Source organism: Gorilla gorilla, chromosome 9 (assembly GCF_029281585.2).
Source record: "Gorilla gorilla gorilla isolate KB3781 chromosome 9, NHGRI_mGorGor1-v2.1_pri, whole genome shotgun sequence".
Classification (NCBI taxonomy): Eukaryota; Metazoa; Chordata; class Mammalia; order Primates; family Hominidae; genus Gorilla; species Gorilla gorilla.
Window position 1 is genome coordinate 76,232,102 of NC_073233.2, and position 14,426 is coordinate 76,246,527.

A 14,426-nucleotide genomic window follows, 5' to 3' on the forward strand; every position below is an offset into this window, starting at 1 on the left:
GAGCACCTACTGCGTGCTAGGCCCTGGTACGGGCACAGGAAACACATCAGAGAATAAAACTACACTCTCTGCTCTCCTGGAGCTTCCATGCTAGTGGAGAGAAGAAAGATACATAAACATGTAATGAGTCAGGTGGTGATGAGTACAAAGGAGAAAAGTAAAGCAGAGAAATGGAGTAGAAAGTGCTGGCAATAGTGGGTGGTGTTGGGGGGGTGTGGTTTGCAATTTTCAACAGGGGTCCTCAGGCCTGACTGAGGAGCTGAAGAGGTAAGAGAGTGAGCCACGAGGCTAAGTGGGGTGAAAGAGTTGGAGCAGAAAAGGTGGGAGGATCACCAGGCATGATGGCCCCTCTCTGTAGTCCTAACTACTAGAGACAGGCTCATGCCTGTCATCCCAGCACTTTGGGAGGCCGAGGCAGGTGGATCATCTGAGGCCAGGAGTTCAAGACCAGCCAGACCAACATGGTGAAACCCCATCTCTACTAAAAATACAAAAATAAGCTGGGCTTGGTGGCAAATGCCTGTAATCCCAGCTACTTGGGAGGCTGAGGCAGGAGAATTGCTTGAGCCTGGGAGGCAGAGGTTGTGGTGAGCCAAGATTGCCCCACTGCACTCCAGCCTGGGCAACAGAGTGAGATCCCATCTCAAAACAAAACAACAAAAGCTAACTACTTGAGAGGCTGAGGTGGGAGGATCGCTTGAGCCCAGGAGTTTGAGGTTGCAATGAGCTACGATCACACCACTACACTCCAGCCTGGGCCACAGAGTGAGACCCTGTCTCAAAAAAAAAAAAAAAAGAGTCCCAGCAGAGAACAGCAAGCACAAAGGCCCTGAGGCAGGAGTGCACCTGGTGTGTTTGAGAACCCACAGAGACACCACTGTGGCTGGAGCAGGGTGAGATGTGGGAAGGGAGTGGCTAAGGAAGCTGAGAGGTCAAGGAAGAAGTGTGGTTGGAGCAGGCCCTGCAGGTGCCGAAGGCTTTTGCTTCTTTCCTGAGATGGCAGCCCTCAGGAGCCCTGGAGCTTCCCTGGCTGCCATGAGATCAGGTGGAAGGGGGTCGAGGCTGCAAGTGGGGACACATGAGCGGGTGACAGGTGGCAGTAGTAGAAGTGTGAGAAGAGCTGGGAGTCTGGGTCTCTTCTATCTTGAAAATAGAACCCCAGGCTGTGCTGGTAGAGCTGGACGCAGGGTGGAAGAAGGGAAAATATTTTTGCTGCTTAAATCCTAGCCTGGCTTCCCATTGCTCGTGGGGTGCATTCTCGATTCCTCTTCCCCGCCTGAGGTCTGACATGTGCTTGCCCTGGCTGGCCTCTCCTGCACCTTCTACCACCAGCTCCAGCTCATGGCCTGATGTGGTTCCTCCCCCGAATCCAGCGACCAGGCTGCCCTCTGCCCTAGCGCCTCCTCCGTGGATGTCTGCTCTTCCTGAACTGCCCTCCCACCGGACGGCTGCTCCTTGGTAGCAGCTCAAGTGTCCTTCCTTCCCTAAGCCAGTTTCCCCAGACACTGCAGCACAACGCCCTTCATTTCTCATGGCATTCTTCATGGCCTGTCAATGGGGCTTTTGTTGTTTTAATTTTCTGTCTTCGTGTTTTTGTTGGTCTTCCTAGAATATAAACCCCATGAGGGCAGAGGCGTTCAGCCTGACTCCAGCCTGGCAAAGCTGTCACAAATCTGGAGGAACACACACGTTCATGGGCACTCAGTTCTGTGAGGTATTGCAAGCCCTCTCTGAACCTGCAAGGTGGCCATTGCTGTCCCCACTTTACAAGGGAGGAAAGAGTGCCCGGAGAGGTTCTATTTAGACCCGCCAAGGGCACAGTCGTTCTAGAAAGTAGCAGACTGGGAGTTCCAACTTGGGCTTGCTGGTTCCAGAGCCCCTTCTGTGCCCCTTCCAGGCTGTGCCTGGGTGAGATTCTTCTCCTACCAGCACGTCTTCTTCCTGGAGGGTTCAGTGGCTGAGCTGACACCGGTGGGCAAGAGGCCCTGGCGGGCTTGTTGAAGGACTCAAAGGTGGCGTCTGGGAGCCTGGCGGGACTTTCTCCCTGTCAGGCTAGAGGCACTTTTAGAGGAGTGTGTCTGTTTAGCAGTCTTCGTGTCTCATAATTCATAACTAAGGTAGAGGGTACACATTCGTTTACAGTAAAACCTCAAACCCGCCTCCACTCCCAGCCGGCCACTTCTCTCCCTGTTCCCTTCTCTGCCCTCCACAGGTGAGAACAAGTGTCCGGGGCGGCCCCGTGGGGCCCCAGGCTGCCCGCCCTGAAACTGCCTCGCTGTGTGCCCTTGGGCAACCCCGCCCTGCTCCGTGCCTCAGTTTCCCCACTCATAAAGGCTCCACAGGTGACACACCTGGCTCCGGGCCCCGATCGGCCGCCGGGCCCCGCGGGGCGGAAACCCCGCGCCGAGCCTCCCGGAGGCACCTCCAGGGCAGGGCGGGGAGCGCGGGGAGGGGCCGCGGGGACCTGGGCCGCTGGGGCCGCCTGGCCGCCTGGCCGCCGGCCGGCTCCGGGGGGCGCCCGCGGGAGGGCGCGGCCGGCGCGGGGGGCGCGGGCGGTGGCGGCGGGGGGCGGAGACGCGGCGCGGCTTCCGCTCCCGCGCGCCCAGCTCCCTCCTCCCCGTCGTCCTGGTCCGCGGCGCCCGAGGGGGGAGGCGGAGGCGCCGGGAGCCGCGCGAGGAGCCGCCGCCGCCGCGCCATGGAGCCCGAGTGAGCGCGGCGCGGGCCCGTCCGGCCGCCGGACAATATGGAGGCAGCGCCGCCCGGGCCGCCGTGGCCGCTGCTGCTGCTGCTGCTGGCGCTGTGCGGCTGCCCGGCCCCCGCCGCGGGTAGGTGGGCGCAGGCCGGCCGGGGGCCGCGGGTTGATCGGATAATGGCCCGGGCGGCCCCGCGGCCAAGTGCGCGGGCGCCGCCGCAGTCTCGGAAGCTACTTGGCGAGTTGGGTGCGAGTTGGGGCGCGCGCCCGGGATCCCCCTGCCGTCCCCGGCGTCCCCGCCACGCGCGGGCCCTTTGTCTCCCCGCCCGGGCCCTCCCCGGGGACGCTGCGTCCCGGGCTGGCGAGGAGTGCGCGCGGGCGGCGCCCGCTCCGCCAGGTGCGGCGCGGGCGGGTCCTCACCTGCCCGAGCCCGCGGGAAGCCGGGAGCCGAGCCCGCGCTGGGCCCGTGTGGCCCGGGCCGGGCACCGAGCGGGGACTTGGGGCGCGGAGGCGGGCCTGGCCCGGGGAGCCGGTTCGCAAGCCTGTTTCCAGCGGCCGCGCGGCCGCCCCGCGTGCTCCGAGGACGGGCTGAAGTTGCAGCGAGAAAGTTCTGAGCCCGGGCGCGGGGCGGCCTGGCCGGTGGCGCTGCCCCTGTGAGCCGCGTGGCTGTGGGTTTCCAAGCGGACTGACACCTGCCAGGTGCCCGGGCGACCCGAATGCCCCGTGTGGCCGCCGGGTCCCCAGATAGTGTCCCTCCCCGGCTACGCGGAGGTGACGTGGTCCCAGAGCTCGGGGCAGTGGGGGAGGCAGGCTCGTGCCTCAGTTGTACACTCTCGTGGGGAGAGGTAGGGCCGGGGAACTTTCTCCCCAACTTTTGGTGTTTCCCAGGGGGTGGAGTTGAGGTCAGGAGGACTCAGGAAACCTAAGCAGTCGTGAAACGCTACACATGTTCTTTTAATTTGGAGATTGCCATGTGGTTTTTCAAGCAAGCCTCTTGCTACCTAAATCATTCTCTTCGGATGTGCGTGTTTGTTTTTCTGGAGTATGGCCGGCCAAGTGGCACGGCCGCAAGTGCCTGTGCACGCCGGGGCTCCTGTTCTGTTTGTGGCAGTTTAGCGGGGAGGACCTCGGGCCCCTTTGTCTGGGCCTCCTTAAGGCAAACAGCTGTCTCCCTGAATATTTCCAGTGTGAATGGTGCAGCGGGGTGGCCCTGTAGTCAGATCCCCCGGGCTGCAGCCTCTGCCTGGAGGTGCAGGGGACAGCAGGGAACAGGAGGAGCTTGGAGTTTGTTTCACATCCTCCCTGCCTCTGACCCAAGCCTAGAGATTCTATGGACAGTTTCACCCCAAATCTGCCTCTTTCAGGAGCGTGTTTACATTTTGGGGCCTTGTCTGGAGCTAGCAAAACAAGGTGAAGACAAAACAGCGACAGTATCTGGGGAGTACAGGCCAGCGCCGCTCCTTTTTCCGGAAATGCCTGGGTCAAGGAGGCAAAAGGGGTTTTGGGGAAGCTGTTTGTTTTAAAGGGGGGGTTTCTAGGCCGACCACGTTGCCTTTCACCTCATTGCAGTTTTGGGTTTTGTGCACGTTTTGGGGTGATGTTGCTGGAGTCAAATGCCTGTCGTCCATGTGGTTCGAGCCCTTAAGGAGAAAGAATTATAGCTGTAGAGTTCAGTTGTGTGTGAGGCAAAAATAGAGTTGATTATTTTAACATTAGGCAGCAAGGCCTGGGAGCCCCAGCGAATGTGGTGATCCAGGCCTAAAATGGAAGGAAAAGGAGGAATCTTTCTGCAGAACGGCTTTGATGTTATATCCCTGGTTTTCTGTGTGAGATACATGCCTCGGACCTCTGCGAAGCCAGTAAGTGGGCAGCTAATTATTTTTCCTGATTGCTTCCTGTTGCAATTGGAAGCTGTGAACGCACGGAAATGGCTTTGTTCTAGTGGTCCCAGTGCTGAGAACTTCCCCAGCTCCCAAGCCCTAGTCCTCTCTCCTCGGGGCCCAAGTGCTTGTTCCAGGGCCGGCCTGTCCAGGCACCCCCTCTCCCCCTGGAGGTTCCTCCTGTAGATGCCCAAGGCCAAGGCCGGGCCCTCTGGGAGAGCCCAGAAGGGCTGAGTGGGGTTAACCAAGTGCTGTGTGGAGCACCCTGAGGGAGTCCCCTCCAAAGCAGGGCCCCGTGTGTTTAGCTCCTCTCTTCAGTTCCAAGAAATTCGCCTGTGAACCCGATCCAGCATTTGTTCAGCACTTTTCTGGGGAGATTCACCTCGTGCTTCCTGTCGTTTTTGGAACCCGTTTAATTTCAGCTGTGCTGTGTCACTGCTCAGGCATTTAGTAGAACTCACACACACAGGTGGGGGATGTAGGCAGGTGAGGCCTCTGAGTTGCTTTCTCCCTTGCAGCGATGGGTTGCAGGGCTGATGGGGGTGGAGGGGTTTGGGGTCAGACCCACCTGGGTTTACTTGCTCAGTGGCTGTTTGACTTCGGGCACCATACCTAGTTTCTGTTATCTCACCCCGCTCCTCTCCCAGGCTATGGGGAGCCCTAAGTGCCCTGTGTGAGACCTTTAGCCCCATCCCTGGCAGAGCTGCAGTGAGCGCAGTTGTGTGTCAGAGTCCTCGATCTTTCTGGCCCCAGCGGGTCTAGAGGCTGTTATTACAATAGTCTAGATTTTTCCTGTGTGACCTTGGACATCCAGTCCAAACTGGATGTGACTGACAAACTCAGTCACTCACCGCTGCAGCCCTCGGGGGCAGGAGTAGTTAGCACTGTGGACAGAGCCCCTGCGCCCAGGGTCTGATTCCAGCCTGGCCGCTTCCTGTGCTGGGAAGCTTGGGAAGCTGATGCTACCTTTGTGTGCCTCAGTTTTCTCACCTGTAAAATGGGAATAGAATCCTTCCTACCATGAATTCAGTGAGTTAACGTGCACCTGGCCCGGTATAATGCTGTTGCTGTTTTGCTTTGGTGTCTGCTACCGAGTGAAGTGCTAGGGTTGAGTGCCATAGAATGGCAGATAAGGCCCCGCCCCTGCGGGCAGAGCTTCCCATGTAGAGGGGAGGACAGGGAAAGAAGCTTTGCAGCTATGCAGAGGTGGGCCCACAGGTGCTCCTTCACCCTCGGGGTGTCCTGCGAGAGGCCCTTAGAGGCCAGATCATGCTGTGGAGTCTGGTTGTGATCCACAAGGCGGCGGAAGCTTCTGGAAGACTTTAGGCAGGAGTTACAGGAAATGCAAGCTAAAGCCAGATCTTTCCTAGGTGAAAGGTGTCGAGTTGATTTTTTTTAAATTGAGGTGAAACTTACATAATATAAAATATTAAAGTAGAGAAGGCAGGCATTTGGTACATTCACAATGTTTACAACCCTCACTTCTATCAAGTTATAAGAGATTTCCATCACCCCCAAGTAAAACCCATACCCATTACACAGTGACTTCCCGTTCCCTCTCCCCGGATCCCCTGGTGAACACCAGTCGACTTTCTGCCTCTGTGGTTCTCCTGTTCTGGGCATTTTGTATGAAGGGAATCTTACAATGCGTCTTATCGTGGCTGACTTCCTTGGTTACTGTAACGTTTTCAGGAGTCATCCAAGTAGTACCACGTATGGGTGTTTCAGCCTTTTATTTTTTTTTTTTGAAATGGAGTCTTGCTCTGTTGCCCAGGTTAGAGTGCGGTGGTGTGATCTCGGCTCACTGCAACTTCTGCCTCCTGGGTTTAAGTCGATTCTCCTGCCTCAGCCTCCCAAGTAGCTTGCATTACAGGTGCCCACCACCACGCCCAGCTAATTTTTGTATTTTTAGTAGAGACGGGATTTCACCACGTTGGCCAGGCTGGTCTTGAACTCCTGACCTCAAGTGAGCTGCCGGCCTTGGCCTCCCAAAGTGCTGGGATTACAGGTGTGAGCCATCACGCCCGGCCTATTTCAGCCCTTTTCGTGGCTGAATAATATTCCATTGTGTGGAGGGACCACATTATATTTGTCAGTTCATCCGCTGATTGGATTGACCTTGGTTGGTTGCGTCTCCCAGCCGGCACGAGCAGGTCTCATGCATCCTGCATCCTGGTGGAGGTGGCTGGTGGGAGGATCTGGCCTGAGACTCTCCTGCCGAGGTTCAGGAACGAGCCAGGTGATGGGGACAAGTTGGGGAGTCAGTGCTGGCATCTCAGAGGAGGGGCCTGGGCCCTGAGAGGAGTGCTGGGAGGGCAGAGTGAGGGCCAAGTTCAGGTTACAGAAGCCGTGAGACAGCCGGACATCTGTGGTTTGTGAGGCCTTGGAGACACTTAATGCGCTCTCCAAATGGGGAGTCTGTTGGGGAGGCCCTGGCGGGAGCCGGGGCTGCATCCAGGTCCTCGGCTTGGTGGCCTTGTTCACTTATTTGTTCAGGAAGCAGCAGGGTGTGGGTTCTGTGCCGGGCCGCCCTGGAGGGCTGTCCTGGGGGCAGTGAGGTCCAAGTGTGATGGGCGGAGGCAGCTGTGGCTTGCTACGAGCCGGCCTCAGGGACCCACCGGCTGGCTCCGGCTGCTCTCTGCATTCTCTTCAGCTCTGGAGAGCCGTGTGCCGGCCCTCAGCCTCAGTTTCCTCATCTGCAAAATCGGGATGATGGTGTCCACCTTGCCCATGCTGGTGAGGTCCCAAGAGCTGGTGTCTGGGGTGAGGGAGCTGGGGGCCAAAATCTCCTGCCCTGGGGCATCCAGCTGTCCTTTGAAGAGTACCCCGAGGGTGTGACTGAGAGCCAGTCCCCAGCACCCTTGTCCAGATGGGGACCAGGAGGTGGGTGAAGATATTTGGGATCTGAGCTCTGTGCTGGTTGCCCCCGAGGGGGCCTGGAGCCCTGAGTTAGGAGCAGAACGGGGTGCTGGTCCTATCCGTTCCCTACCTGGGTAGTGGGGGCTGCCTTCCTGGGTTGGGGGTGAGGGGAGCTCCCTGTGCCCCTAAGCCATGCAGAGGCATGCGCATATGCACTGCTCTTAGGCATGTGGGTGGCGCTCTGAGGTCCCTGCCCATTCCCGAGCCCCGTGTGGTGGTCCCTGTGCTCCAGGTCCAGCCTCTGGTTTCCAGTTTGTCCTAGTTTGTCACCTTGTAGGGGGCAGTTGATACTTTGCTGGCCTGACTTGTGGTGTGCCAGAGCCCGTGGCTGCTGGGCCACTGTGCCTCTTTTTTCTCAGTGGCAGGAGCCTTATTTTCTAATTGAGCCTGATGGACCAGAGGTTCCGCCACAGGGACACTGTTCTCTGTCTCTCGTGCTTGGGGTCTCCTGCCGTGGACCCCCTGGGAGGTTGTCCTGGGGGTGCGGGGATTGTGCTTTCTGGGTATTTTCTTATTTGCTCTATTGGAGTGTATTTAATTTAATATATATATTTTAAACATCTTTTAGTTTGCCTTAATGTAATTTTTTTTGAGATTTAATTTTTTTTTTTGAGATGAGTCTTGCTCTGTCGCCCAGGCTGGAGTGCAGCGGCGTGATCTCAGCTCACTGCAAGCTCCACCTCCCAGGGTCACGCCTTTCTCCTGCCTCAGCCTCCTGAGTAGCTGGAACTACAGGCACCCGCCACCACGCCCGGCTAATTTTTTGCATTTTTAGTAGAGACGGGGTTTCACCGTGTTAGCCAGGATGGTCTCCATCTCCTGATCCTCCCGCTCGGCCTCCCAAGGTGCTGGGATTATAGGCGTGAGCCACCACACCCGGCCTGCTTTTTTTTTTTTTGAGTCTTGCTCTGTTGCCGAGGCTGGAGTGCAGTGATGCAGTCACCGCTTACTGCAGCCTCTACCTCCCGGGCTGAAGCAATCCTCTCACCTCAGCCCGCAAGTAGTTGGGACCTCAGGTGTGCACCACCACGCCCAGCTGATTTTGTTGTTTTTTGTAGAGACAGGGTTTCACTATGTTGCCCAGGCTGGTCTTGAACTCCTGGGCTCAAGCGATCCACCCACCTCAGCCTCCCAAAGTGCTGGGATTACAGACATGAGCCACTGCGCCGGGCCTTTATGTAGTTTTTCTTGTGGTTAAACTGAGGTGAAGATTCACTCAAGGAGGAAAGTGGTTTTTAGCCTTTTGAGGGGCTCAAGGACCCCTTCAAGGATATGACAACGGCTCCTCTCCTGAGAAGGTGCCTGGTGGGGGCAGCACAGGCTCCACTCCACCCCATTGCAAGAATCCAGGGCCCTGCAGGGCTCAGAGCCCTCTCCCTGCCTCCCTGTGGGGCATTGAGGGGCACTCACCTTCTGAGGGCCTCAGTTTCCTTTTTTTGTAAAATGGAACCAGCTGATTCCAATCTCTATGGTCTCTTCTAGCACAGAGCTTCATGTTTTTTCTCCCTTCAGGATCCTGAGGCCTCTGGATCGCTAGAGATTGGGGGTGCCCCCAGAAGAGGCGCTGCTTCTGTGCCCTCCCTCACCCCACTGTGCCTGGCTCCTTGTTTTTTTTTTTTTTTTTTTTTTTGAGACAGGAGTCTCACTCACGCCCAGGATGGAGTGCGGTGGCACGATCTCGGCTCACTGCAACTTCTGCCTCCCTGGTTCAAGCGATTCTTGTGCCTCAGTAGCTGGGACTACAGGCGTCTGCCACCATGCCCGGCTAATTTTTGTATTTTTAGTAGAGACAGGGTTTTGCCACGTTGGCCAGGCTGGTCTCAAACTCCTGACCTCAAGTGATCTGCCTGCCTCGGCCTCCCAAAGTGCTGGGATTACAGGCGTGAGCCACCGTGCCCAGCCTGCCTGGCTGATTTTTAAAATTTGTCGTTGAGATGGGTGTCTTGCTTTGCTGCCCAGGCTGGCCTTGAACTCCTGGGATCAAGCGATCCTCCCACCTCAGCCTCCCAAAGTGTTGGGATTACAGGCATGAGCCGCTGTGCCCAGCCTATTTTATTATTATTATTATTATTATTATTATTATTATTTAATTTTATTTTTTCTCACTATTGCCCAGCTCCTGGCCTCCAACTCCTGGGCTCAAAGGATCTTCCTGCCTCAGCCTCCTGAGTAGCTGGGACTGCAGGCATGTGCCATCACACCCTACTTTGTACTTTTGCTTTTCTATCTTTGCTCTTGTTAAAAGCCAAGTGCCATTTCATAGTACACAGGTGCACTTGACAGCATTTACCTGATTGAGGAGTTTTTCCGGCCTTCATTGCTATTACAAAGCATGCTTGCTCGTGTGTCTCTGCATGTGTATAAGTGTTTTTATAGGATACATTCCTAGTCAAAGAGTGTGTCCATTTCTGTTTTTAAAGATATTGAGGCCGGGCACAGTGGCTCATCCAGGTAATCCCAGCACTTTGGGAGGTTGAGGCAGGAGGATCACTTGAGTCCAGGAGTTCGAGACCAGCCTGGGCAACATTGGGAGACCCCATGTCTACAAAACATTTAAAAAATTAGCTGAGTATGATTGCACACTCCTGTAGTCTCAGCTACTTGAAAGGCTGAGGTGGGAAAATCTGTTGAGCTCAGGAGGTCAAGGCTGCAGTAAGCCATGATCACAGCACTGCAACAGATCTAGCCTGGGCAGCAGAGCGAGACCCTATCTCAAATACATACATACAAGCATACATACATACATAACTCCTAAAAGGCTGTAGCAGTTCATACCTGCAAGCATCTACGAGAACACACACTTTCCTATATCCTCTCTGATGCTGGCAATTACAAGATTTTGGTTTTTGGTGTTTTCTTTGGTCCAGTTTGGTTAAAAATTATAACACCTTTTGATTTGCACAACCCTCATTTCTGGTTTATTGGTATTTACTTTTCTGCAAATTGCCTACACTTATCCTTGGCCCATTTTTCTGTTGTCTTTTTCTTTTCTTTTTTCTTTTTCTTTTTTTTTTTGAGACAGAGTCTCGCTGTGTCCTCCAGGCTGGAGTGCAGTAGCGCGATTGCCATCTTGATTCACTGCAACCTCTGCCTCCCGGGTTCCAGCTGTTCTCCTGGCTCAGCCTCCTAAGTATCTGGGACTACAGGCATGCGCCACCACGCCTGGCTAATTTTTGTATTTTTGGTAGAAACAGGGTTTCACCATGTTGGCCAGGCTGGTCTCGAACTCCTGACCTCAAGTGACCTACCCACCTCCGCCTCCCAAAGTGCTGGGATTACAGACATAAGCCACGGTGCCAGCCTGTTTATCTTTTTCTTATAGATTTGTGGGAGGTCTTTATTTGGTATGGACTTTAGTTCTTTGTTCTGTTTGTTTCAGGTTTCACTGCTGGTCTGTAGCTAGTCCTTCATCCTTGTTTCTGGTGGTACATTATCATAAAGATATTAAGAAGCTTCATATAATCATAACTACTTTTTCCCTATGGCTTTTTTCCTATCCCTTGTTCCTCCACCTCCAGATTATAAATATATTCTCCATTATTTTCTTCCAGGAGTGTTACTGTTTTATGTTTTACATTCAGACATTATTCTGTCTGGGTTTTTTTTTTTTTTTTTGTATATGGTATGAGGTAGGGATAGGGAGTTGTCCAACACCTTGGTGGGATGGTCCATCCTATCCATTCATTGTAAATGCTGCTCTTTTATGTGTAGTGTCCACAGACACCTGGGTCCTGATTCCAGACCCTTCACTGTGCTCCACTGCCTGTGAGTGTCTTTGTGTACTGGAATGCTGCTGTCTCCATCTCTGAAGCATCAGAACATATTTTAAGATCAGTTATGTAAATTCCCACCTCATTGTCCTTTTCAAAAGACGTGTTGGCTCTTCTTGCACGTTTATGCTTTTGTGGTGAACTTCAGAGCCGTCCTATCAGGTTCCACCCTTTGATCTCTTGATCTGGGGATGGTAAATAGTGATATCCAGCAGGTGTCAGAGGGCTGGATTTTAAATGGCCTCCTATGAGCTGGCGGTCTCAGGCTGTGGAAGTGAGTTCATCTGCTGGGTGCAGTGGAGCCGGCCTTGACATTTGTGGGTTTTGCTGACATTTGTGGAAGGCTCTGGAGGTGCCCTTTGTGCCGACTTGCCCGAGCCACTCCTGCTGCCCAACTCACTCCGGTGTCTGCTCAGGAAAGAAATTCTAACGCACGCTAATTTTAGCATTAGCCCGATGGCAAATATAATTACTGAGTTAATTATCACTCCCCTCCCTAGTTAATCCCAGAGCAAAATGTGGGCACCTTTCATTTCTTCCTTGGGATGTACCCCTGTATTAGTCCAGATGGGGAGGCGGTACCTGCCTGGCAAAGCTCTCAGGAAATTGCTCAACGGGGCATTAATAGCTATCTGAGCGTGTGGCCTGGGCCGGAACACACCAGCCTGGGTGCTGGGTGCCTTCCAGGCTCCGGCCACCTTGGGTTCTGCCCCAGGAAGGAGCAGACTGTCTCCTCTAGGGGACCTGAAGCTTAACGTCCTCACTGTATGAGATAGTTTTGGAGCAAGACATGTTCTGGGGCTTGCTTCTGCGGGTAAAGGCCATTTCTCCAAACTTTCCCCCAGAGCGAACTTGCTTCCCAAAAGGAGTCTGGATCCGGGCGTGGCCGTGCTGCCCTGGCCTCCTCCTCACTTCAGCTGGAGCCTCCGAGCTGACGTCCATGCCTATTCCTCCTCAGCACTGTAGACACAGGCCCCAGCTCTGTCTCCTGCCCTCTCCTCCACTCAGACTCCCTGGGCTCTGAGGCTTTACCTACAGGCCCTGCGGTGCATATTCAGTGAAAGCCTAGATTCAGAGCCAATGACATCAGCTTTTACTTGGTCTCCTTGCTTTCTGGAACCTCCCCTTTGCCCATTTATCTTATGCTCTGGCCAGATTAATTTTTCTCCAAGTAGTTTTCATCACGTCCTTCCCTTTCTCAAGATAGTCGTGCCCATTCTCCAGCGTCTGAAGTTGGAACTTTTTGGCCTGGCAGGCCGTGCCGCCCTGAGCAGACCTGCCCATCTTCTGCCCCTGGTGTGGGCACTTCTCTTGCCATATCTGTCTGGAACCTTCCATGGTCCACCCAACCTGGGAGGGCCTTGAGGACAGGGGCTGTCTTCGTCTGCGCCCCTCTGCCTCTAGTGTGATGTCTGGTAGATGATCAGTAACTGTTCTGAGGCCAAGGCCTCATCTGTCCAGGGAGCAGATCTTACCCATCTTTTACCTCCTCTGGCTCGAATTCTGCTGGAGCATGAGCTCCCTCTAGACTAGGTTGTAGAACACCTGTCTGGCTATGTGACAGCTTCTGGGCTAAGTGTGAGGACCCCCATGGTCCTCCAGTAAGAGCCCATATTTCTGGGGTGTGGGAAACCCAGTGCACCCCAAAGGGACTTGACTGTGAAGTCCCGGGTCCACGTGGTACCCACCAGCCTCCTAGGGCCCGGACTCCGTGAGATGCCACGGTGGGGGCTTGGGCATTTGCAGCCTTCACTTGGCATTCTTACCATTTTCAGGAAACTTTATATAAACATTTTTAATCATGCAAAAAAGGAATTATGGAATAATAAATGTTTATATTAAAAAGTCTTGGTGGTTTTGATTTATTTATTTATTTTTTGAGATGGAGTCTCGTTCTGTCTCCCAGGCTTGAGTGCAGTAGCACAATCTTGGCTCACTGCAACCTCTGCCTCCTGGGTTCAAGCAGTTCTCCTGCTTCAGCTTCCTGAGTAGCTGGGATTACAGGCACCCGCCACCACGCCTGGGTAATTTTTGTATTTTTAGTGGAGATGGAGTTTCACCATGTTGGCTGGGCTGGTCTCGAACTCCTGACTCAGGTGATCCACTTGCCTCAGCCTCCCAGAGTGCTGGGATAACAGGCGTGAGCCACCAAGCCTGGCTTGGTGCTTTTTAAATTTATTTTGAGATAGAGTCTGACTCTGTTACCCAGGCTGGAGTGCAGTGGTGCCATCACAGCCTACTGCAGCCTCTACCTCCCCTGGGTTCATGTGGTTCTCCCGCCTCAGCCTCCTGAGTAGCTGGGACTACAGGCACACACCACCAGGCCCAGGTAATTTTTTTAAAAACTTTTTTTGTAGAAATGGGGTCCCTCCATGTTGCCCAGGCTCATTTGGAACTCCTGGGCTTAAGTGATCCTCTTGCCTCAGCTTCCCAAAGTACTGGGATTATAGGTGTGAGCCACCGCGCCTGGCTACTTTGGTACTTTTGAGTTAAAACTATAGAGTAGGTGACTGAGTGATATTTTTAATGCGTTCTCAAGAATTTGAACACAAAGAGAGTGTCACCCTCCCAGGTTATGCCCCCGGGAGTTCATGCACTTGCCACCTGGTCGCTGCTCAGGGGGCTCAGGGAGTTTGCTGCAGTGCCGGAGGACTCCTGGGTCTGGGCTGTGCCTCCCCGCAGCCGCCTGCTCCCTTGGGACACTCATTCATTTGCTGTGGCCACTGCCACCCACAGTCCTTGCCTCGTAGACTCCACTGCAGCTCTGGTTACAAAGAGCGAGTGGTCAGGGACTCCTGACCTGCCATGCAGGGCCCTGTGGGCTTGTGGTGGCTTTGGTGCCGTCCGCTGCGTCTGCCTCTTAGAGCATGGAGTTCTCCTTCTCAGGAGGGCTGAGCTGCTGGAGCTCTAGTCCTGCCGCAGAGCAGCCCCCAAGTGCGGCGTTGCCTGTCCCTGTGGAGCAGGTGACTACCTGGCTGCGGGCGGAACAGCAGGCCATGGCTCTGGTAGTGGTCTGTGACAGCATATCACCCTGTGGGACAGATCCCCGGGGCCTAGTGGGGTGGGATAGTGAGAGCTGCGTCCACAGGGGAGGCTTAGAGACTTGTGTGCCCAGTGTGGCCCTGTGTGCTGACCCAGCTGGGCTCTGCCCTGTGTGGCCCCCAG

The 14,426-nt window shown here is 54.8% G+C and overlaps 1 protein-coding gene across 1 annotated transcript in view; it reads left to right on the forward strand.

The window, feature by feature from the left end:
- Positions 1 to 2,600: 2,600 nt before the first annotated feature.
- Positions 2,601 to 14,426, forward strand: part of LRP5 (LDL receptor related protein 5) — a 138,109-nt gene continuing 126,283 nt past the window's right edge. The window contains exon 1 of the mRNA XM_031016247.3: positions 2,601 to 2,825. Coding sequence (XP_030872107.1) covers positions 2,744 to 2,825 — 82 coding nt within the window. The 5' untranslated portion in view covers positions 2,601 to 2,743. The remainder of the gene's footprint in view (positions 2,826 to 14,426) is intronic.